The sequence below is a fragment of the Micromys minutus genome (genome assembly GCF_963924665.1).
Source record: "Micromys minutus genome assembly, chromosome: 3".
Classification (NCBI taxonomy): domain Eukaryota; kingdom Metazoa; phylum Chordata; class Mammalia; order Rodentia; family Muridae; genus Micromys; species Micromys minutus.
In genome coordinates, this window is record NC_137972.1 from 65,949,029 (window position 1) to 65,973,941 (window position 24,913).

The 24,913-nt window shown below is 46.4% G+C and overlaps 1 protein-coding gene across 1 annotated transcript in view; it reads left to right on the plus strand.

The window, feature by feature from the left end:
- Positions 1 to 24,913, plus strand: part of TRPM1 (transient receptor potential cation channel subfamily M member 1) — a gene marked incomplete at both ends in the record, with an annotated part of 117,539 nt that overhangs the window by 63,337 nt on the left and 29,289 nt on the right. Inside the window, 10 exons of the mRNA XM_080913675.1 lie at positions 6,018 to 6,188; positions 7,436 to 7,570; positions 8,277 to 8,327; positions 11,866 to 12,006; positions 12,749 to 12,778; positions 14,743 to 15,035; positions 17,318 to 17,546; positions 22,060 to 22,182; positions 22,362 to 22,493; positions 24,212 to 24,340. Coding sequence (XP_080769801.1) covers positions 6,018 to 6,188; positions 7,436 to 7,570; positions 8,277 to 8,327; positions 11,866 to 12,006; positions 12,749 to 12,778; positions 14,743 to 15,035; positions 17,318 to 17,546; positions 22,060 to 22,182; positions 22,362 to 22,493; positions 24,212 to 24,340 — 1,434 coding nt within the window. The remainder of the gene's footprint in view (positions 1 to 6,017; positions 6,189 to 7,435; positions 7,571 to 8,276; positions 8,328 to 11,865; positions 12,007 to 12,748; positions 12,779 to 14,742; positions 15,036 to 17,317; positions 17,547 to 22,059; positions 22,183 to 22,361; positions 22,494 to 24,211; positions 24,341 to 24,913) is intronic.

A 24,913-nucleotide genomic window follows, 5' to 3' on the forward strand; every position in this document is an offset into this window, starting at 1 on the left:
TGTGAGTGTGTGTGTGTAATTAGTAGGTGTATGTGTGAATGTGATTAGCAGATGTGTGTGTGTGATTAGCAGATGTGTGTGTATGTGTGTGTTTGTGTGTGATTAGTAGGTGTATGTGTGAATGTGATTAGCAGATGTGTGTATGTGTGTGTGTGTGTGTGTGTGATTGAGGAATATTTTGTATGTTTGTGCCTGTGATAATATATATGAAAGAGACAGTTTGCGTGTGGTCAGAAGATTGTGTATGTTGTGATGTAGGACAAGTTGTGTGGCCATGGGACATAGTCTACCATGTCACAACTATATCCCAGTTTGTAAGACTCCAATTCTATTGTCTGCCTGCTTTTTCTCGTGGCTGAAGCAAAAGCCATCAATACCCTTAGCACACATAGCATGTATGATGAGCAAGTGACTCCCTCAATCCAAGCAACCCTTTGCTCCAAAAATCAAAGTGTAAATCAGGCCATAAGTCTTGTGACAGGCTAGGATGCCACGTTAGGATCCCAAAGGGATGCCAGAGGCACTGTTTCCAGCAATAACTGCTTAACCTCTATCTGAAGTTTAAAACAAACTGCCCTCCTTGTGGATGTGGTCCATTGCAACCCACATCCTTTTAAGGGTGTGGTTCCTACAACGTATACCTGTGTTGGATGTGATCTCACCTGCCTGCGCCGACTCCACTCACCACCCCACAACCCCAGCCCAGAAAGATCATTTCCCTCCTGTTAACCCATGTGCAGAAATCCCCACTGGCTCTGTCATGCACACCCCCTGCTATACACACCCTCATTCCACAGCTCAAAGGGTGTCTGTTGTAGGGCCAGACAGGTAGCAGCACCCAGGGGTAGGGGTGAGGTAGATGGGATGGGGATTCTGTTCCTTATTATTATTATTTTCTTACTTTGCTATGTTGAGTCTACCACGTCACAACCATATCACAGTTTGTAAGACTCCAGTTCTTCCTTGTGGCTGAAGCAAAGGACATCAATACCCGCTCTCTCTCTAGGTTACTGCTTTTCTCCTGTGCTCTGGAATTCTTTCATAATATTCCATTTTAACCTATTTTACAGCTAGTGTGGAGCATCCACATTTAAAGTGTCTGACAGAACATTCTTCCATCAGCTGCCCTCTTCTGGATAGACCCTGAAGCCCCTCTTTGGGACCATAGGCTCTGGCAGCCTGGGCTACAAGCTCTTCTCCTGAGGTTACCCACGGCGCTCTAGGCATCCTGGAAGGCAGCCAGAAAGTCCTCTTTCCATATCAGGCACACATGCTGTGCCTTCTCCACTCCCAGAAGCCTGGCAGGGAGACAAACTGCTGTTTCACACTTGCTTGATGTTTTAGAACTGCATCCTTTATTCACTAATTTAGGAAGTGTCTAGACTTGTATCTAGAGCCCTTGTTTTATATGCTGGGGACTTGGAAGTTAATAGACTAGACTCACAAAAGCCTTTGACAATGTCTTCATTGGGGCAGACATGAAGGTGGGAGACAGAAGAGAGAAGGAGGCTGGCGTGGAACGAAAAGCAGTTAATTATTGGATTCCAAAGTGTAGAAAATCGGCAGAGTATATATGGTGATAATTTGTAATGGAATTCCAGGAAAGACATTGCGGAGTGGACTCAGAGTCTGGGTGATTGACAGGTAGATAGCTGGTGGCCATGAGGAGTGAGTACCTTCCCTGCAGGAGGGTGAAACTGAACGAGGCAAGAAAGGAACAGGCAAAACAAGTGCAGGGAAATGGGAATGGCTGGAATACAAAGTGAGAACAGGGTGGCTCCGGAGAGGGCTGGAAGCTGGCCAGGATGTGTGCTGCTCAGTCCTGCAAATACAACTGGGACTGAATGGTAGGATTCACAGGAAGGCTTTTTTTTTTCCTTTTTAAAGCAACAGTATCTGTTATCCTGGTATCCTGTGGTGGCTCACATATTTAATCCCAGCAGTTGGGAGGCAAAAGCAGGTTGATCACTGTGAGTTTGAGACCCAGTCTGTTCTACAAAGTGAGTTCCAGGCCAGCAGGGTTACACAGTGATGGACTCTGTCTTTAAAAGAGGAAGAAAGAAAGAAGGAAAGAAAGGAAAGAAGGCAGGCAGGAAAGAAGGAAGGCAGGAAGGAAGAAAGGCAAGCAGGCAGGAAGGAAGGAAGGCAGGCAGGCAGGAAGGAAGAAAGGCAGGCAGGCAGGAAGGAAGGAAGGCAGGCAGGAATGTAGGAAGGAAGGCAGGCAGGAATGTAGGAAGGAAGGCAGGAATGTAGGAAGGAAGGCAGGCAGGCAGGAATGTAGGAGGAAGGCAGGCAGGCAGGAAGGAAGGAAGGCAGGAATGTAGGAAGGAAGGCAGGCAGGCAGGAAGGAAGGAAGGCAGGCAGGAATGTAGGAAGGAAGGCAGGCAGGAATGTAGGAGGAAGGCAGGCAGGCAGGAAGGAAGGAAGGCAGGAATGTAGGAAGGAAGGCAGGAAGGAAGGCAGGCAGGCAGGAAGGAAGGAAGGCAGGCAGGAAGGAAGGCAGGCAGGCAGGAATGTAGGAAGGCAGGCAGGAAGGAAGGAAGGCCGGAATGTAGAAAGGCAGGCAGGAAGGAAGGAAGGCAGGAATGTAGGAAGGCAGGCAGGAAGGAAGGAAGGCAGGCAGGAATGTAGGAAGGCAGGCAGGAAGGAAGGAAGGAAGGCAGGCAGGAATGTAGGAAGGAAGGCAGGCAGGCAGGAAGGGGAAGAAAGAGTCCTACCTTGTGTGTGATCATACTGCTCATCCATCCAGCCACCATGACTATCATTGTTGTGGATGTGGGTGTGCAGGTGTCCATGTGAGTTTTGCTTTGCCATCATTTCCTTTGGGAATATATCCAGAAGTGAACTTCTGTCGTAATTCATAATTAAGTGATAATTTTATGCTTCATGGTTTTTGGCAGTTACCATGACCTTTTCACACACTCTCATGATTTCATGTCTGCACCCAAAGTGCAAACACTCTCACTTCTGTTTTCTCAGAAACGTGTTATTTTCCTATTGTTTTAGATCGCTGTTTTGCCATAATAGCCATCCTAGTGGGTTGGGATGGCATCCCAGCTGATTTTATTTGTGTTCCCTTTGTGTGCTGAGCATCCGTGCCATCCACTTGTGGAATTCTTTGAAGAAATGGCTACTCATGTTTTTCGTTTATTTCCAAATTGGATTTCTGTTATTGGGTTTTAGGAGTTCCACAGACAATCTGAACATTAATCCTCTCTCATATTTTTTCATATATTCCCTCATCCTATAGCAGCAGTTCTCAGTCTGGGGGGTCATAACCTCTGGGGGAGGGGTCACCATCAGATATCCTGCATAGCAGATATTTACATTATGATTCACGACAGTAGCAAAATTAGAGTTATGAAGTAGCAACAAAGTAAGTTTATGGCTCGGGGGTCAGCACAACATGCGGAACTGTGTTAAAGGGTCACAGCATTAGGAAGGCTGAGAAGCACTCGGTTATAGGCTGCCTTTACTCATTTGGCAATATCATTATAATCACTATTATTTTCTCTTTGTGTCTATCTCTCTGTCTGTCTGTCTGTTTCTGTGTGTATGAGTGTGTGTGTGTGTGTGTGTGTGTAAGTGTGCATTAAATAGTTTCTTTATCTGTCCCAGGGTGCTTTGGACTGACTTGCCAGAAGCCCTGGGAGGCTACCATCCATGGCAGCTGTGCTGGGCCCTCTAAGGGGCTGTTGAAATGACTCAACTGAGAAAGGGCATCTGGACCTAGAGTGGAGACAGAAAGAAATGCAAGAATAGGGTAGAATCCAGCAGTTCTGGGCATGAAACATGCCTGCATGTAGGAAAGGACCAATCACAGTGGAGGGCAGGCAGTGAGGGAGAGACATCGGCAAGGACACTCAGCTCCACAGGTCCTACAGGTGATAAGTTAGGGACAGGAGAGACACTGGAACGGACTGCTTTGGAGATTTCTCCTGGGTGCCCTCCACTTCCTCAGCAACAGCTCTTACTTTCTGCTTTGTTTTTGTTTGTTTTCTGGTTTTAATAGCGGGCATCCTAAGGACTTTTGTCCCTGGAAGGTCACCAGTTAAAAGCTTTGTCGCTAGAGCAGTGGGGTTGCAGTGGAGACAGGTTGGAGAACTGGGGTCTGGTAGGAGGTATTTAGGACACTGGGGGCGCTGCCGTGGGGCAGGGTTGCTGTCATTCTTCAACCTTATGGCTAGCTCCTGTGGGAGAGGTTGTGATGAATAGGAAGAGCTGGGATGCCCCTCCTTCCCATTCTCTGACGTCCTTTCTCACCAGGTGATTTCTCCAGGATGTGGCTGTCCCCATTCCCCCCTCCCCCCCGCCATGTTTGTGATGCTACAAGGAGGTCCAGGGCAGAGCTGGCCCCGTGTTATTTGGCATTTCAGCCTCCAAAACTGTAGGCTAGGTATACAGTGTCAAGCCCCTGGTGTTTCATTGTAACAGCAGAAAGCGAATACAGGGGCTCGTACAAAAGTGAGGCGTCCATGCTGCCAAGTTCACCAGAGGACCTCTGGGGAGGAGTAGGGAAGATCATCATCAGTAAAGAGCCGTCATATGAGCACCAGTGAGGCTGCTGAGGGAGAGAGCAAAAGGAAAAGGGAGAGGGCTGAGGGCAGAGCCCAGCAGAGCCCTGGCATCGAGAAGCACTGGCCACACAGAAAAAGAAAACCCAGAGCTTGCAGTGCCCAGGAATCTGGCAGAGATACCCAAGGGAGGAAGCCGCCATTGAGTCAGATGACCTAAGGGCCTAACATGAAGGGAGCTGGCTGATGCCCCAGACATGGGCATTAGCACAGACACCGGTGACCAAAGCCAGAGCAACGGACAGACAGAAAGATGCAGCAATACAAGGAGAAGAAGAAGTGAAGAGGAGAGAGTGTGTCAGCAGACAACCCACCATCACAGCGTGATGGGAGAAAGGTGGTGGGGAGAGGCCATCAGCAGAAGGTTCGGTGGTTCGGACACTGGCTGTGTTACTGTGACAGGCTCCTAGTCCCACACTTCCCAGGGGATCAGGCACACTTTTTTCTCACTCCTATTTCACTGAGTGAGCATCCTTTGTCCTTGAGGTCTTCAGCTTGTCACTGTACTGCATCAGGCCCTTGAAGCCTTCACCCATCACAATATTGCACGACTCCAAGGTACCTGCCCGAGCTGCCTCATCCACAGAGATCGCCAGCTCACATCTCCCTAAACAGCAACTTGCGTTATGCCTGTTGCTTCTGACATGTTCACAGCCACGCTGTACTATCATCAGAGGACTATCAGCACACCTCTGGGACCCTTTAATTAGCCTCTCATCATCCTTTCCTCAAAATACACCCATCAATCAACATGTTATTCACCTCAAATATATACAGGCATTGCACCAGGCCAGCTAACTCTTTGTGCCCATCACAGAATCAAGATCTTCTTCACCAGACAGCTAGGCCACAGTGACCGTTGGTGTGTATACATGTGTTTATGGCTGTGCGTGCTGGTGCAAGTATGCCTTGGGTGTGTATGCGTGTGTGACTACTCATGTATATGTTCACAGCATTAACCATGGATGTGTATAGCTTTACCATGTGCACACGGAGGCACTGTTCACACGAATATGAATGTGTGCCTTACAATGTATACGAGCATCTGTGCTATACAGGAGTGTGGATGTGTGTGAGTCTGAGCTGTGTGTGTGTGTGTGTGTGTGTGAGCATGTGGGAATGTGTGTATACTTGTGTGTGTGAGAGAGAGCATGTAGGAATGTGTATATACTTGTGTGTGTGTGTGTGTGTGAACATGTGGATATGTGTGTATACTTGTGTGTGTGTGAGCATGTGGGAATGTGTGTATACATGTGTGTGTGTGTGAGAGAGAGAGAGCATGTGGGAATGTGTATATACTTGTGTGTGTGTGTGTGTGAGCATGTGGGTATGTGTGTATACTTGTGTGTGTGCGTGCACGTAGAGTCCAGGGTGTTGCTGTGCTTGTCTTAGAATAAGGGGCAGTCTTGGTTCCCTTTTCCAATATGCTTGTTGTGATTTCAGCCCCTGGGAAGTCTGGCCCCTCCTGTGGACACCAAAGTCACAGAGAAAGAGAAGAAGCCACCCACAGCCACCACCAAGGGAAGAGGAAAAGGCAAAGGCAAGAAGAAAGGCAAAGTGAAAGAGGAGGTGGAGGAAGAAACGGACCCCCGCAAGATCGAGCTGCTGAACTGGGTGTGTGCTCATGGGCTCATGTCCTTTCTCATGTGTCTTCAGAGTTCTGCACTGGCATCGCCATAGCTCTCTGGGTGGGGTAGGGGGGAGACACCCTAGTTACCTTTGCTTCATCCCTGCCAAGATGGAGGATGAATCGGTTAATGCCAAGATGTCGTGGCCTTAGTGTGTTCACTGCGATGAAGTCATTGGTGGTCACAACTGCTTCCTAAGGAGGACTGGTTGTCCCTGTGGCGTATGCTTGCCACTGCTGAGTCCCTGCTTGCCTGTGTCTCAGCAGCAGGGAGACCTGGGAAACATCACACAGGAATGGCTCCAGCCTCCCATCACCCATCTCTACACTACCACGTCAAAGGGAGTTTGTGGCACGAATTCTAAACATGTGCTTTGTTCCCACATTTTCCTGCACCAAGTGTCTGCATGTCTGCCAAGCAGAGAGAGCTACTACTGAGTAAGATGACCAGAACTTCCTTTCAGAGTGGTGCCTTTGTTCCATAAATAGGAGTTGTGGTCATCACTCACACCCACGGCACCCTACTGGCTGGTGACATGCCCACATGGTCATGGAGATAGCGGAGAGAACTTAAATGGGCCAACACTGGGATGCTGTCTTCAACTCATTTAGAAATTTTAGTTTTATTTATTTTTACTATTTTACATGTGTGTTTTGCCAGCGTGTATGTATGTGCACCATCATGTACATACCTAGTGCCTACAGAAATTAAAAAGGCACTGGAACTGGACTGGAGTTAGCAGAACGGCTGTGAACTACCATGTAAGAGCTGAGAATTGAACTTGGGTCCTCTTCAAGCGTGATAAGTGCTTCTTCAAACTTCGGAGCCAACTCTCCAGCCCTCCTTGACTCATTTTTTTTTTTTTTTAAATAAAATCACTTACAAACTTTGACAGAGCATGTGTGGACCAGACTGAAGATGGAGGAGAGAAGGTTAAGACATGTTTTTTTCAAAGGAAACAACTCTGGGAACCACAGACTACAAACTGGGGTGCAGGCGCTTAGTACAGCTCTTGACAGGCATATGTGAGGCCATGGGCTCAATTCCTAGCAGCAGGTTAACAACCCCTCATCAACACACACACACACACACACACACACACACACACACACATGCATGTGCACAAAACAAAAAAACTCAAACAAACCAAAATTCAGAGAATTCAGCTCAGAACATTCTAGAACTTTCCATGATATGACCTAAGGTCTTAATCTCTCTTCTGGTTTCCTGTAGGTGAATGCCCTGGAGCAAGCCATGCTGGATGCTCTTGTCTTAGATCGGGTTGACTTTGTGAAGCTTCTCATTGAAAATGGAGTGAACATGCAGCATTTCCTCACCATCCCGAGGCTGGAGGAGCTTTACAACACCGTGAGCATCCCAGGAGGAAGAGTGGAGGGGAGCTAGCACTGAAAATATGCCCATCACTGACACACATTATCCCCCCACCCAAAAAAAAAGTGCTGGGCAGAGAGACCCTGGGGTCATGGAGGTTCCCAGGAGCTGCAGTTCATGTGGAGGAAGATGGGACGGTACATCACTAGATTCAGTTTATCATGAAGGTCTGTGTGATGCTCTCACACATCAGGGAAAAGGCTAAAATCTGCCAGATAAACCATGGGAAGCATGATAACATCATGTCCTAAGGCATCAGCTGACTGAACAGTCACCAGAGTTGTTTCTCAGCTGTTGCTTGGGACCCTCGAGTTTCCATGGGCTACCGTGAAAACAAGGTTTAGCAGTTAGGAGTGGTGCTGTGTCAGAACAGCGAGTGGTAGGATGAAATTTACTTTGCCTACACCGCAACAATTCAAGTTTTAAAAACTTGTAACTCCTTCCCCATTCTGGTTCTCAGTGGCAGAGATGGTGTAAAACATGCAGATATTTAACACTACAAGAACCCTAAAAGTATTCAGAGTATTTGACACAGGTTTGAATGTGGTAATCACAGTGAGTTTGTCTTATCAAAGAAATGAGTCAGTAGTGTACTGCAAACACCACACTCCAGTGGGGCAGAATTTTGCTCAGAAATTGAAGCTCCAACTGCACTTACTGTGGCTGACCACTTCCCTTTCAGAGACTGGGCCCACCAAACACCCTTCATCTGCTGGTACGGGATGTAAAGAAGGTGAGGAGGCCCTTTGCCCTCTTTCAACCCTCTGCTACGTGATTCTTAAAACCTATCTTCTGTTTCTAATATGTAGTATCTTCTCATTTAGGATGCAGGGTGTAATGAATTCCCTCTATTTATAGTAAGAATTTACTCGTAACTGTAAGAAGAGAAGAAGAAAGAGCCCGGGAGACAGGCAGCTATAACGTGTGAGAGCTGCAGTTCAGATTTCTAGAATCAAGTGAATGCTAGGTGGGGTCCTGTGCAATGGCTCAGCAGGTAAAGGTGCTTGCTGACAACTTTGATTTTCTGAGTCTCGTCTCTGAGACTCATATGGTAGGAGACGAGAACTCGCTCCTACCGGTTTTCCTCTGACCTCAACAGGTATACAGTGGTACACACAGACAGACTCTCTCTCTCTCTCTCTCTCTCTCTCTCTCTCTCTCTCCCTCTCTGTATGTATGTATGTGTATACACACACATATACATATATACATGCATATATATATGTATAAAACATATACATATTTTAAATCTAATCTGGATGGGTACGATGCCTGTCCCCTCCATAACCCTAGCCTGCCGGAGGTAGAAACAGGGAATCCCTGCAGTCAGCTGTCAAGCTGCACTTTCACTGGAGGCTCTACTTCGGAATATAAAATATAGAGAAGTTGAAAAAAAACCAGGCATCAACCTTAAGTGTCCATACACGTGTGCATGTATACACACAAATGTACTTGCACACACGAACACAGATACATACACACATGCATACCAAAAACACATGTTCAAATGATAAACAAAGATAAAACTTGACGTGGGGGGGGCAGAATAAGCTTTGTCACAGCTCAGGAATACACTGGCAACTGTTTGGTTATAGTGTGTCACCAAGGCGACCCCAGAAGTGCTAACAGAAGGCTCCCAGGAAGTCTGTCTGTCTGTCCTATGTGTTTCACCAGAGGTTCCCTCAGCCTTTGCAATTCCCTCATTTCTCTCCTCACTCTCCAGGGCTGCCCACTACGAACAGACTGTGTTCCTGTGGGATCTTCTTCTCCCAGTCCGACCCTGGCATTCCTTGTGTCCTGTCATCACAAGTTAGCGATGAGATTAGATTCCCATGGAAGCAATCCATCTCTCTAGAATGAGGGAGTGGGGGTCTGAACCGAGTCATGGACAGCCGGATCATATCTCTATCGATAGTCAGCTCTAAGAACATGAGAAAATGATTTCTACGGAGCACAATGGAATCAGTGGATCTGGGAACTGGGGAAATCTCAAAGGCCTCTGGTCTGGAACCTTGTTCCACACACAAGAATTCTGCCTCCTCCCTTAAGACCCAAGTGGAAGACAGATTAGGAAGAGCAGACTTTCAAAGTGAGAGCTACCCAAGTTCAAGCTCAGCCATTTTTCAGCTGAGTGGCTTGAGTGGCTGCAATGGTCGCTCTTTACACAGTTCTCCCACCTACCACCTGACTTCCTGTTCATGAACACCACCTCCAAATAGCCGTGGCTCCAATACACACAAATTCGCACGTATTCTGGCCCATGCCTGTGCCAATGCCCAAGACTCCTCCTACCACATTCTACCACGCTCTACATTGACCCATTTGAACATGGGGAGCTCTGGGAGGCTATATTCTACCTGGACCACCCCTCCTCTTATCCATAGCACCCATTTTTTTCTCATCATCCCTGCTCCACTGCTCCTATGTCACCATCTCCTGAAAACCCTTACTCGCCCTAAACAACCCACCCTGGAATCAACAGACCCTCCTTCTGTGAGTTACACTTGTTGTGTCACTGATCTCTTTACAGCCTCGTTCTCTCCCCCAGCATTCAGCACCGCAGAGCAGGCTTACATTTCCTTATCGCCTATAAAAGATCTTTGTGCTGGGATGTGCTTGTTGGTAGAATGCAAACCTATCATGCATGAAACCCTGAGCTCAATCCACAGCACTGAAAAAAAAAGTTCCACTAGTCAGAAACACCCAACATGGTCAATGACCATAATCGGAGCAGGAGAAATACATGTTTTATGAGCAAAGGATTCAGCCAGTGTAAAATGTCTGCTTATAAAAATGACATTCGGTGAATCCCAGGGTACCAACATCATTTCAGCTCTTACAAAACCAATGACACAGTGATGTATGAACTGGTCTGGGATGTGGTGCAATGCAGGAAGTACCTCTCTTCAGGCCATCACTTCTCACCTTTTGTGCCAGCAAACCCTCTTCCACATTGGTTAGGTTCAGTCCTTTTGATAGCTCCTAGTCATACCAGACAACTGCTGGTGGTGTTTTACTGAAGATCCAGTCCCCCCTCCCCCAGAGTCACTGAATACCATTTGTTAAGACCCAGATGCAATGCTAAGGCCTAGGTAAAATGTTAGTGCCTGGGTAACTGTAACCAGGCTATCCTGGTCCCAGAACTGTTTTGTATAGTTACCCACGATGAGCTTGGACCCAAACCAACCAGCAGCACTTCCTGCACCCATGTATAAGCCTTTATGGTGTTTGTTTCCATAAGCTGCCCCTGGGATGAACCTCAACCTAAGAGAGACACCCGTACAATATAAGAAACTATTTGAAGTAGGATTTCCATTTTGAGTTTAAGTTCCCAAGACCTCCTTCTATTTGGCAGAAGGAGACATGTGTGGGTAACTGACACTCTGATTGGCAAGTTAAGACATGACAAGGCAAGTCCCCTGCGGAAGATGAATACCCCAACCAATGGGAACAAGATAAGTGTTCAGCAAAGACATGTTCCTAAGGAAATCCCCTATCCCTAAATCTTGGTTGGTAGATCATTTGGCACAGATGGTTGTAGATTTCAGGCTAAAAAGGCACTGTAGGACCTGACTCAGTGTCACAAACAGCTTCTGAGTCTGGGTTTGTGGCTGACACTGACCGATCAGCTCTCCCCGGGGTATATGCTCAATAAACTATCTCTGTCTGACTGAGATCGGTGTTTGTATGGTTTGTGAGGTGACTTCTGGATCCCAGCACTGTTTAAAGCTTAAACTAGTGAAGCTCCAGGTCTTTTTAAAAATTGTTTATTTATTTTATGTATTTGAGTACATTGTAGCTCTTCAGACATACCTGAAGAAGGCATTGGATCCTATTACAGAAGGTTGTGAGCCACCGTGTGGTTGCTGGGAATTGAACTCAGGACCACTGGAAGAGCAGTCAGTGCTCTTAACCACTGAGCCATCTCTCCAGCCCAAGGCTCCAGTTCTAAGAAATACCCTGGACTCCTACAGGTTTCCATGAGACTCCCTACCTCCTCCATGAAACTTGGCCCTGCTCTGAGGCTAGTACGTGGCACCACACTGCACCCTCTACTGCCATACACCAGCTATGGACCACTCTGTCTGGCCACGGCTATACTCTGTTGTAGTTGGCTGTCTAACTTTTTATTCTCAGTGGGGGCCAATTTCTGGGATACGAGTTAACCTGTCACTCCGGGATATCATATGGCAGCAGGATGAACATTGTTGTTATAGTAACAGCCCGTTGTTCCTGGGATGATGTCATACTGTGAACTCCTTTTCTTACAGAGCAACCTTCCACCTGATTACCACATCAGCCTCATCGATATAGGACTGGTGCTGGAGTACCTCATGGGAGGTGCCTACCGCTGCAACTACACTCGGAAAAGCTTCCGGACTCTCTACAACAACTTGTTTGGCCCTAAGAGGGTAGAACTCAGCAGACACTCAGTGCCCTGTGTCTCCCAGAGTGGCTTGTGGTTCCTTGATGTGTTTCCCCACCTGTCTCAAAGTACACTGCCCTGTCTCCATCCTGACACCCAATGCCGGGCCTCCTAGCTTTTGTGTGTGGTCATTCACAATTCACATCGCCTCTTAAGACTGGGCCAGGCAACCTGTCAAGTATGTCTGCCGTCCCTTCCTTCCCACAATAGCCCTCCCTCTGGGCCCCATGCCTCTGCTCTCTAAATCTGTTCTCACTGGAGCTCCTGTTGTATTTCAAAGCAAGGGACAAGGAAAAGCATCTTTTGCCAACAAAAGTTCAGGGCTCCCTGCTATTCAATCATAACCAACCTCATTTTACATCTGAGCCACCCAGGATAGCTGCAGCAAGCCATCCCCCAAAAGACCCCATTCCTCACCAAAATCAAAGTTAATTCCTGCCCTGCCATAATGCTTCATAATGCTTCTTCCTGATCTAGCCTGTTAAAACACTGGTCATGTGACCATCATATCGGTGGGGAGCCTTCCTCACCCCCATTCCACAGTTTGTACTGCGACCCTCCTTTGGTTCTACTTGCAAGGAAGGCTGTGTCTGTCTGTCCTCCCCAACTGGCTTCTTTGACAGAAGCAGTTTCCACATGAAAGCGTTGACCCACTTGGATATTGTCATTAATAAATAATGATACAAAATATTTAAACTTATTTCTTTTCATGCTTCTTTGTTATGCAGCCGAAAGCACTTAAGCTTCTGGGAATGGAAGTAAGTAGACTGTGGGTGGTAGTTTATTTATTGTACCTCTGCCATTCTGTGGAAGCCTTTAGATGTATAGTAAAACAAAATGGTGTAATGTTTTCCATGAATAGGTACTTTGTACAATTCACCAAAATCTTAGATGAGTTGGTGGGATCATAAAAAAGCTCATATACCTTAAAAAATTAAACTTCTTTGTGCACACTTGTGTGTGTGTGTGTGTGTGTGTGAGAGTGTGTGTGTGTGTGTGTGTGTGTGTGTGTGTGTGTGTGTGAGAGAGAGAGAGAGAGAGAGAGAGAGAGAGGTGGAGCAAGGGAGAGTTCTGTGTTGGGTCTGTGCAGGTCAGAGGTTGTCATCACATGTTTTTCTCAGTTGCTCTCCACTGTATTTTTTGAGGCAGGAGCTTTCACTGAACCTGAAGCTTGCTAATTACAACTACTCTATGTAGCCAGCTTGGCTTGGGGAAATCTCCTGCCTCTGATTTCCAAGGTCTAGGATTACAGACAGGTATGACAGTGGCCCAGCTTTTATGTGATCTAGGGACCTGAACTCAGTCCTCATACTTCAGAGGCAAGCACTTTATCCACTAAGCCAGATCCTCAGCCCACGATTATCACATTCTTAAAAATAATTTTATTGAGAATTTCATACATGTGTATAATGTGTTTTAATCAACCAAATCCATGCTTCTTAACCATTAATGTCCCTCCAACTCTTCCCAAATGCCACCCTTACTCTTCCCTCAACGTAATCCTCTGCTCCCAGTCCTGTTTTTGGTTTATTTTTCATTTCCTGATAACAGACACTGGGGATACAAATTCATTCAAGCTTCCTGTTTTAACGGAGTTGAACTTCATAATTTTCATTTTCCTAAAAGTTACTTCATCTGGACTCTCAAGTTCACATTTACAAGCTTTTACATAACACTCTGGCCTCTTCTGCTTGTCCAAGAGCCTCAGCAATATGTGATGCTTATTCTGAGTTATCCTTTTAATTAAATTTTATTTTAGTGTGTGCGTGAATATGCATGTGTGCACACACATGTGCATTACACACCAGTAGAGGTCACAGGACTTTTTTTTTTTTTTTTTTTTTGATGCACGTATATCCCACCCTCTCTCTTTCCCCTCTGTCTTACTTTCTGAGACATAGTCTTTCAGTGAACCTGGGCCTTGCTGATTGGCTAGACTGGCTTGGCTACCAGAGCCTAGGAATCCTCTCTTTTCTGTTTCTCAGTGCTGGGGTTGCGGGGTGCATGCGGCCTCCGCTGGCTGTCTGCTCAGCATAGGAAAACAGACTCAGTTCCTCGTGCTGCATAGCAACCCTGTTACTTTTATTTTGAGGCAGAATCTAGCTCAGTTGGCCAGATTTGCTGTTGACTCACTCTGTAATCCAGGCTGGTCTTGAACTTGCTGACCTCTTACTTGGTATCCAGGTGAGTTGGTATTATAGCCCTGGGCCCACCAGACCCCACTTTACGTTTCTATCAGATTCTGTCTCAGCTACATCTTGCAAACAAGTATTGATGTTCTGCTGTGTTGGGCTGTGTCCTTGAAGTGACAAACAGTGACTTCACCTTTCCTGTTGTGCTATCTGTATTTGGTTTATGGGAAGGTTTGGGGATATTTGTTTTGTTTCCTTCATTAAAGCCTTCTGGGGGCAGGGAGGAGCTGCTAACCCAGTGGGATAAGTTCTTCAAATAGCAACATTCCTTTTCAGTTCACTTGGTTTTAAGTGATTTGCTTTTCATAATAAAAAATATGTGCCTTCTCAAAGGAGTCAGTACACAAAGTGATGACCAGAGCCTGGCTTACCAAGTCTCTCAGCTGCTTCTGACAAGGAAGTCCCCCCCTTTTGGAAGTTCTCCCCTCTCTTTTAGCTCCAGAACCATTTGCTATTCATTTAGGAGGAACCTTTTGTTTGTTTGTTTGTTGGTTGGTTGGTTTTTTTAAAGTGTGTTTTTCTCCCTTCAGGATGATGAACCCCCAGCCAAAGGGAAGAAGAAAAAGAAGAAGAAGAGAGAGGAAGAGATTGACATAGATGTGGACGACCCCGCTGTGAGTCGGTTCCAGTACCCATTCCATGAGCTCATGGTGTGGGCCGTGCTCATGAAGCGCCAGAAGATGGCGGTCTTCCTGTGGCAGCGTGGGGAGGAGTGCATGGCGAAGGCCTTGGTGGCCTGCAAGCTCTACAAGGCCATGGCCCATGAGTCCTCTGAGAGCGAGCTGGTGGATGACATCTCCCAGGATCTGGACAACAATTCCAAGTGCGTATGTTGAGGGGATCTGAGGACGAGGTTGACTACTGTCTGGTGCTCTCCTCCCTGAAGGCGTGACCGATACACTTCTCAGTTAAGGACCATGGGCGAGGCTTACTCATAAATGGCTTGGCCCATCAGATCTGTCATCACTGCTGCCCCTTTGGCTTATTTCTGAGTTGTTACTGGTTTAGTCTGCTGCCTTCTGATGCCTATGAACAAAGACAGTAAAATAAATTTCCATAGGAGACATTCACAGCCGCTGTATGTAAACTTTGTCACGTCTATGTACTGGGCACTAGATGTACTGGGTTCTTCTTGGCCTAGAGCTGGGGCAGAAGTCTAAAGGGGGGTAATATTGGCCTTTTCTCTTCATGTAGATTAGGCTCTTATGCCCTAGTAGGGTGGACTTTCTGTTTAGCTTGTTTCTCCTAAGGGCAGGCCTAGCTACAGAGAAGTATTACCAGACTTCAATGCCAGATTTTCTTTTCCCCTACCAGAGGAGAGGGTTCTACACCAGCTGTCAGAACCTGGCTGGGTGGGACCCTGGACTTGCTTACATTTCGACTTGGTCACAGCAAGCATTCAGCAATTCATGGCTTATGTCTCATGTCTCCTAAGTCCACCCTGCTTCTTCAGACATGTCTGCTACAGTGAGCAATGATTCTGAGTCTGCCTACTTGCCCCTGCAGTATGGGGACAGCAGTCTTTCCTGCGATGGTCTGACCTCCAGTTTGTTCAGGGGATGGTGTGTTGTTAGGAGAGGCCAGGGTTTTGCAGGTTTGTCTCGTGACAGACTGGAACTCTGGGGGCCAGAAATGACCATGTAAGCATGGGCAGCCTAGCCAGCATCTTGCAGCTTTGTTTGGATTCCTTCTGCGTGTGCTTTGGTATCTGTGATTTCCAAATGATTAGCAAGTTTCTAAGGGATAGACCCTAAGGCTTTAAATGTTTTTCTTAGGTTCATTTTACTCTTCTTGTGTATTTTGCCGGCCTGCTCCCTTGTCTCTCTGTGTGTGTGTGTGTGTGTGTGTGTGTGTGTACGCGTGTGCTCTCTCTCTCTCTGTGCGCGCGTGTGTACCATGTGCATGCATGCATGGTGCCTGAGGAGGTCAGAAGAGGATGTTCTGATCTCCTAGGACTGGAGTTACAGGTAGTTGTGAGCCACCATGTGGATGGTGGGAACTGAGCCTGAGTCCTCTGCAAGAGAGACAAATACTCTCAGTCACTACTAAGCCATCCCTTTAACTCCAGGACCCAAAGCTTTTAAGAACAGAGACATGTTCACCTGCCTCGGTTTTCTGGAGAGGCCTCCCTTGGTGACATGTCACCCTGAAGCTTAGGATCGGGACCAGAAAATACTGTACCACTCCAGAATCTTCAAGGGACAGGAGGCCGCTCTCCCTTCCTCATCCCCATCTTCATAACTGAAATAAAATCTCCTATAAATGGAGAGGCAAAATCAGAGAAGAATAACCATATGGCTATATTTTAACTACATCCCATGACCAAAAAAAAAAAAAAAAAAAAAAAGCAAGGGAGCTAGAAATGGCTATAGCTTTCATTAAATATTGAAATTAGGGTCATGAGGGAAAAAAATAACAAACTCTGTTCAAAATTCAGCTATGTCACTTTCCTTGTGCCGCTGACTCCTACACTTCCCCTGCTGTGGCTCTGCATTCTGCCTCACCGATGGTGTGTGTGTGTGAGAACTCTGCTCCGGCATACAAAATGAGAGCCGCTCAGCTGAGGTTAAGCAGATGGGTCATATGACAATGACATTCTGTCTCATTGCATAGAGCATGTAGGATTATCTCGTAATCAAGGCTTTGTTGAAGTCTTACACAACACATGGAAAGCACATGGTTAAAATGTTTGGCTCATATCAAACACACGAGCTTGGCTAATATCTACTGTTAGAATCAGAACCTAACCAAAACCCACAAGTCATCCTGGTGCTCCAAATCCCCACTCCTTGGGGTTCCAGAAGCAGCCACTGGTTACCCCTTGCAATCCCACAGATCTTGCTCTCTCCATGAATGGCCCAAGGAAAAGGAACTTGTTTCCTTGGGGCCTGAGAGACATAGGTAGGTTTGCCTAAATCTCTGTTGCTGGAAGGGCAACCAATCCCCTTCCTGACCAATCACAGAGCCTGCTACTTGCTGCCCCTCCTCTGGGGACCGGTCTTGACCCTCAAAGCCATTTTAGTCCTGTGTTCTGTGTCTTATGGCTACCCCAGTTTAAGTCCAGAATCGATGGTTTCATCGCCGCCGCCATCTTCTTCCCTCCAGAGATTTTGGGCAGCTTGCCGTGGAGCTCTTAGACCAGTCTTACAAGCATGACGAACAGGTGGCCATGAAACTCCTGACCTACGAGCTCAAAAACTGGAGCAACTCAACCTGCCTGAAGCTGGCCGTGGCAGCCAAGCACCGCGACTTCATTGCTCACACCTGCAGCCAGATGCTGCTGACAGACATGTGGATGGGAAGGCTTCGCATGAGGAAGAACCCTGGCCTGAAGGTGGGTGTGCTGTGGCCAGCAGGCTAGGACCACAGAGATAGGGGCCACTAGGCTGAGCTCTGTACCCATGGCTTACCCCGTTTCCAGCTGACTCACGGTGCCAGAGTTCTCTTTCCTCCACCTCACTCACTGCGTCACCCACAGGCTGCAAGTGTGAAATAAAAAAAGCCAAGGGATCATCAGTCCATAAGGTTCCTTTGTTCGTTGGTTTGCGGGGGGGTAATCAAGGGCCTGATGTAAATTAGGCAAAGGCTCTGCGGACACTCTCAGTCCCTTGCTTGAGTTGTAAATTGTATTCGGAGCAGCACAGTGAAGTCTCCTGTGAGCACACTCTAGCCTTCCCAAAACATACATCATCTGCTTGTCCAGTATATCTACAATGTAGTTTGCACCAACACATTAGTCAGCTCTCTTGGTTACCAGATAAACTATCACAACACTCCTTGCATTCAAGTAACCCTCAAGTCCTTTACAGTCTCAAAGAGGAGAGACACCCAGGAAACACCAAGGTGTAAAATGTATGGCACACCAACTGTGCCACTAAGTGGTGGTGCTACAGGACACACAGACCACACACAGAGGAGGCACAGGTCAGCACTGCATGTTTCAGCCATCCACTGGTGGTTTAGGGCGATAGGAAGGACACTATATTCTCGTGAGCATCCCCATAAAAAAGATACTGCAACAGTTCTTGCATTACAGATGAGAACTCCAAGCCTGGATATTAAGTGGCCCAAAATCTGAGCTGCGCAGTGTGGGACAGGACCTGACCTGAGGTGGTCAGACACTCCAGTCTCAGTGCAGCCAGCATATGTCACCAACTTACAATTAAAGCACAGATCTGAGGACTGCAGAGATGGCTCAGTGGTCAAACCCACCCTTGCTTGCAGAGGACCCAGGTTCCATTCCCGGCACTGCAATGGTTCACAAATGTCTGTAACTACAGTTCCGGGAGATCCAGTGCTCTCTTCTCGCCTTTCCAGGAAGTGCACACACACGGTGCACAGACATATGTGCAAGCAAAACACCCATGTGCATAAAAATAAATTAATCTTAATAAGTTACAGTATAGATCTGATCTCCATTCCTATGGTATTTTAGCTGGCAATATCTTCCCTACACATGGCTTAGGAGAGAATACGAAGCAATGAAAGGTCTGAAGAAGATATGTTGGGAGGAAAATCTCTTGTTAACAAACTCCTAGATTTATCTTGAGAAAAGTTTTGATAATCTGTCTATCTAATGGTTATATTATGGCAGTTCAGTGGGATCTCAATGAGAATTGCCTTAACACGGCAGGTTCTATTTCACTTATCTGAACTGTCTGGGGCCAAAAGCATTTCCAGTTTCTTTTCACTTCTGGAATTTTTGCATAGACCTAATAAGCTATCTTCGAAACAGTATTCAAGTCCAAATGCAAAATTAAATGTTTAGCATTCACTTTAGATGCATAGCCTAAAGATGCACTTTATTTGCTATTTCTAGGGTGTCCTCATTTTGACTATGGCACATTACATTAGGTTGGGTGATTTCCCACTTGTGGCACTGTATTAGGTTAGAGTTTGGAGTATCAAGAATGCACTCATCCTGTATGGTACAGTGACTAGCAGAAGAAACTCCTCCTCTTAGAAATACAGATGCTATGCCTAGCTATCCAAATGTGCTAGATTGATGTTAGGCCTTGGATATTATCAAAGATAATTTGTCTTCAGAGTGGCAAGATCAAAGAGGAGTTAAAGAAAATAGGTCAAGCGTGAAGTAAGAAACGCTGGGTCTGAAGTGAGGAATGCTGGGTCTGAAGTGAGGAATGCTGGGTCTGAAGTGAGGAATGCTGGGTCTGAAGTGAGGAATGCTGGGTCTGAAGTGAGGAATGCTGGGTCTGAAGTGAGGAATGCTGGGTCTGAAGTAAGGAATGCTGGGTCTGAATCACAAGCCATTGGCAACACTGAAGCCTAGAAGGCCTCATAGAAACAAAGCCTTTGTCTTTATAGTTTGGATTGGAGAAATGTTTAGAACCTGGAAACGTTTTAAAAACCTGATCCAGCTATTTAAAACACACGAGGAGAGCCAGGGATGTAGTTCAGTGGTACGAGGCTTGCCTAGCTTGCCCGAGGCCCTGGGTTCAATCCTGACGGAATAAAGAGTCAAATGCACAAGAAAAGCAGATTGTCTAAAAACAGGCACAGAGCCAGGCCAGGACTCATGGTGCTCACCTGTGGGCCTGGCCTCGTAGGAGGCTGAGGCAAGAAGGTTGCAAGTTTAAGACTTGTCTGAGCTGAAGAGTGAGTTTGAGTCAGCCCGGACAACTTAATGAGCTGTGGGCAAAGCAAAAGCAAAGACGGGCCTATGTACTGCTTAGTGGTAGAGCCCTTGCCTGGGTGCATGATGCCTTAGGTTAAACCCAAGTACACACACACACACACACACACACACACACACACACACACATATATATATATATATATAATAAAGTAGACAAACATTGAAACTTCGCTTTCAACATACAAGTCTCAAAAGCTAATAGAATAAATAAGTCCCCGTGTTTTATAACATCCCCCATCCTGCCATGCGAAACGTATGCAACTGAGAGTCTAAATGCTGTGGAAAGAGACTTGGTTGGACCTGAGAAGGTTGTACTAGGGAAGAACAGGATTAGGACGTGGGGATGCTTCAGTCAGTCAACATGAGGACCTAAGTTTGATCCCCAGAACATATGTTTTAGAAAAAAAAGAAAAAAGTCAGACATGTATGTAGTCTCAGTACAGGGGGAACATGATAGAAGGCCCCTGGAGCTTACAGCCAGGCAGAATACTGTAACTGGTGACTCCCAGGGTTTCTCACATGAGCTCGTATACAATATACATGTGTACATGCATACACACAGAGAGAGGGGGTGGGGGTGGGGTAGAGAGACAACTAACAGGTAGATTGAATGAACAGCTAATAAGTCCCCAAGTGTCAGGGATGCAGGTTCGGGGAAGGAGATACTGTTGGACTGTTGATAATTCTTAACAGGAAAACAGATGGGGAATTGAAAGTTCAGGGTGAAATTAAAGCCACACACACAAAGTTGAGGTTCAGGTTTGGTTAGGATTAAACCTGGAGTCTTTTTAGCAATCAGTGGAGCGGGGAGAAGCACCCGATAAAACAGCAGTGAGTATCCTTCCATCCTCTGGGCCAAGCTCAGCCCTTCCTCTGTGAGTCACATGAAACTCCTGACTCTACGGACCCACATCCTCATCACACTGATGATTGTTATATAAAACAAAGGCTGTATGAGATTCTCATTTACTCGAGGACTTACTTTATTTGGGTAGTTTGGTTTTATGGTGTTGGGATCTGGTGCAGGGACACATCCATGTGGGAAAGTGCTCTAGCGAAGCCTCTGCCCTAACTTACCTGTGTGGGCATTCAGTGTTAGATCATAGCTTCTTAAGATTATGGATTACACACACCATTGCTTGTCATTTCTCTCTTGAAAAAAAAAAAAAACTCGGTAGATGTTTTTAAAATTTCTCATGATTCTACCAAAGTAGAATCTACTCAGCACACAAAGCCATGGATCACAGGAGCAGGGATGAACATGGTCCGGGCCCCTATGCAGCTAACAGGTGTGGACAGTCTAACTTCACACATGTAACTGTAAACTCAGCCCTCCAGCTCTGAGGCTTTCATGGTCTTGAAATCAACCAAACACACACCAAAAAAAAAAAAAAAAAAAAAAAAAAAAAAAAAAAAAAACCTCTTTGGAGGCTTTCAAAATGGCCTAGTGGGCAAAGGTGCCTGATGCCAAGATGGCCAGTCTGAGACCCACAAAGTTGAAGGAGAGAACCGACTCTCCCAAGCTGTGCTCAGATTTCTACAAATTCACTGTAGCATGTGATGTGCACGTTAGATGGGTGATGGGTATGTATTAACGGAGAACAGTATCTGTAAATACATCTGAACTCAATGAGCACACACCATTTCCCCCTCTTCTCTCCCTAAGCAATACAGTAGGACAGCGTTTAACTAGGCATTTACATGGCATCAGGTTGGCAGCTGTCTAGACGTGATTCTAAGCACATGAAAGGACGTGAGCAGATGATGTGCAAATACTGTGTCACTTAATGACCATAAGCATCCATTGGCTTTGGTATCAACCGTTGGTAAATCATTAGAGTTCCCTCTGGGTCCACTATGATTGTATATACAGGAAGAATTAATTCAAGAGACCTGCCCAAAATGTGATTAGCACTGGTCTGTAGGTTACCAATGGGTGAAATGAAAGGAGAAAGAGAGAAAGCCCAAAGTGCAGGCTCACTGGAATGGGTTCTCCCCTGCCCCCACCGACAGGATGTGAGCTGCTTTTCCCTCCTCTCCCTTCCTCACTATGATGAGTTAAAAGAGGCCTTTCCACCCAGAAGTTGCTTTCTTAGGTATGTTGTCACTGCACACAAAAAAGTAACCGACAGAGACTAGATGTTCCTAGAATCATCGCGGCTTAGAACTTTTTTGTTCCTCCTTCTCGTAGGTCATCATGGGGATCCTTATCCCTCCCACCATCTTGTTTTTGGAGTTCCGTACATATGATGACTTCTCCTATCAAACATCCAAGGAGAATGAAGATGGCAAAGAAAAGGAGGAAGAGAATGTGGTCAGTGGCACCCAAAGAGGGTCACATGGCTCTCATTTTCAGTGTTAAGATTTGTTTTACCATGGCTTTAGAGAGCTTGCTGACAGGGGCACTTGGAGAACTTTTTCCCTTGTTAAGGCCGCTTTGTGCTGGGAAGGCCCACCTGCAGCCTGCCTGCCATATACTGTGCTGTTTTGCAGGATGCAAATGCAGATGCTGGCTCGAGAAAGGGGGATGAGGAGAATGAGCACAAAAAGCAGAGGAGCATCCCCATTGGAACAAAGATCTGTGAATTCTATAACGCGCCCATTGTCAAGTTCTGGTTTTACACAGTAAGGCCCTCCCTGACGATTGCCCTTGGTCATGTGGGGGAAACTGAGCTACAGTGGAACCAAGAAAAAAAATTTCAAAAGTTTCAAAAGGTGTCCAAAAGTTCATTAAGCTAAAAACAAAACCAGGACCAGTTGAGGGCTTTAAAATTAGATCATAACATATTGTTACACATATATGTGTAAGAATATTGGCCATCTGAGGCCTCCATAACTTCATGAAGCAAAATAGCCCTATACTATTTGCTTAACTGAAAGAATTTTAAAATGCTGTTAGTAATTAAAACTTAGGGAAGCTTTGTTTGGTTTTAAGATAAACAAAACAGGAGGGCTAGAGAGATGGATCGGCAGTTAAGAGCACTGTTTGCCCATCCAGAGGTCCTGGGTTCAATTCCCAGAATCCACATGGTGACTCAGAACTGTCTGTAACTGCACTTTGTGGGCATTCAATACCCTCTTCTGGCATCCACAGATGCCAGTCACATGGTACTTAGACATACATGTGGGCAAAATACCCGTACACATAAAGATTTTTTTAAATAAATGGAAGCAAATATTTTTAAACAAAAATGACTGATGGAATTAAAGGACAGCCTCACAGATCCCTTTCCCACTAAACTAACACAGATATTAAAAGAGTACAGCTTCTGTCAGCCTTAGCGCTTATAATAAACACCCAAACTGATCAACCTATAAGAAGAACAGGCTTCTTTCTTGGACCTGTGGTAAGGTAGCACAGTATAGCTGGGTGTTTGGGGCAGAGCAGAGCCATACTTCCCACAGCTGTGGAACAAAGGAAAGAGAAGGTGCTCCAGAGTCCCAACATTCCCTCAGAAGGCCCACCCCCACTGACCTCCTTCTGGGCCCCGGCTCTTAAAGGCTGCAGCACAGGCTGGGAACAAAGCGTTTAACACATGGGCCAATGGGAGCATTTCCAATAGAAACAACAGCGAGGCTGAACCCAGATCATAAGCACACTCAAGAGCTGACGAAGCCTGTCTTCTCTAAGGCCCTCACCGAACAGATGTGCTTGGAAACAGCAGGTTATTTCCCGGGCTTAGGTCTACACTCTTTTGAGAACGAGGCTCACTGGTTGCAAGAGCAGGACAGGGCACAAGTACAGTCTTGGTCTCTCCGGAGCAGTCCCAGAGTTGTGCCCAGGGGACACAGTAGTTTGGGCACAAAACCATTCTGGAGAGCCAGCTGCAGAGAGCCTCCCTCCAGCTGTGCCTCAACTCTTTCCCCCACCCCAGTTCTACCTCCTTCCTTGTCAAAAGATAATTTGTTGTGGCCACAGAATATCACAGACCTGTCAGTGGAAACCAAGTGTGTTGTGTGTATGGTGGGGGTGTATCTTAGGTCAGCACCATGAGCCTTCACAGAGAATGTGTCCACATGGCCTCTCTTCTAACTTCTCAGCTGTCCATCTACATTTTCCCAGAATGCAAGAGACATGCCAGGAAACTACCAAAAGGTTCCTTGTATAATATAATTCTTGCAACTTCATATCAAAGGTATAGTCAGGCAGAGCATGGGCGGTCAGAGACTGTACTGCAACCAAAGTGTAGGATGTCCCCAAGCTACCTCAGTTTCCACACCAGTGAGATACATGAAGGAAAGGTGTCCTCTAAGTAGGTCAGTCTATGGGAAGAAAGAACGCTTCATAGATGGAGCGCAGGATGCTAGCGCCAAGACACATCTGCCATCTTTTCCTTCTCCAGATCTCCTACTTGGGCTATTTGCTGCTGTTCAATTATGTCATCCTGGTGCGGATGGATGGATGGCCTTCACCCCAAGAATGGATCGTCATCTCCTACATTGTGAGCCTGGCATTAGAGAAAATACGAGAGGTGATTATCAAAAAAAGGCTTGTCCCACCCTACCCCACCCCCAATTGCCAAGTTTAACTGCAGACGCTAGTAATGCTGAGTCCTGTGCGGATGATGGGTCCTAGTGAGCCTCCCTCCCTGTGAGGCATCACCATCCCGAGTCATTTTATTTGCTTGTCTCAGATGTATACACCCCCTTGCTCTCACAGTTCAGAACACAAGGCAAAATGAATGACACAGTAATATAACTAGGTTTGAGAACATACATGAGCTATACCAGATGCCGTCACCTACTTGAGTTGAGCCAATAGATTCAAGTGGGCACAAATTTTAGCTGTCTTTTGAGACCTGAATTGAACTGGACAGATAGATACATGAGATAGCATTTTTTTAAAAGGTGTGTGTGTGTGTGTGTGTGTGTGTGTGTGTGTGTGTGTCCCCATCCTGCACATGTGCACCCACACCCTCACCTGCAGGTGTGCTTGAACATGCTTGTGCGAGTCTGTGTGAATGCACCCATCCGTGTGGGTAGACTTGCCCGTGCTAGTGCAGGTTGGCTTCATCCGATCATTTCTCTGCCTTTATGTTTGAAGC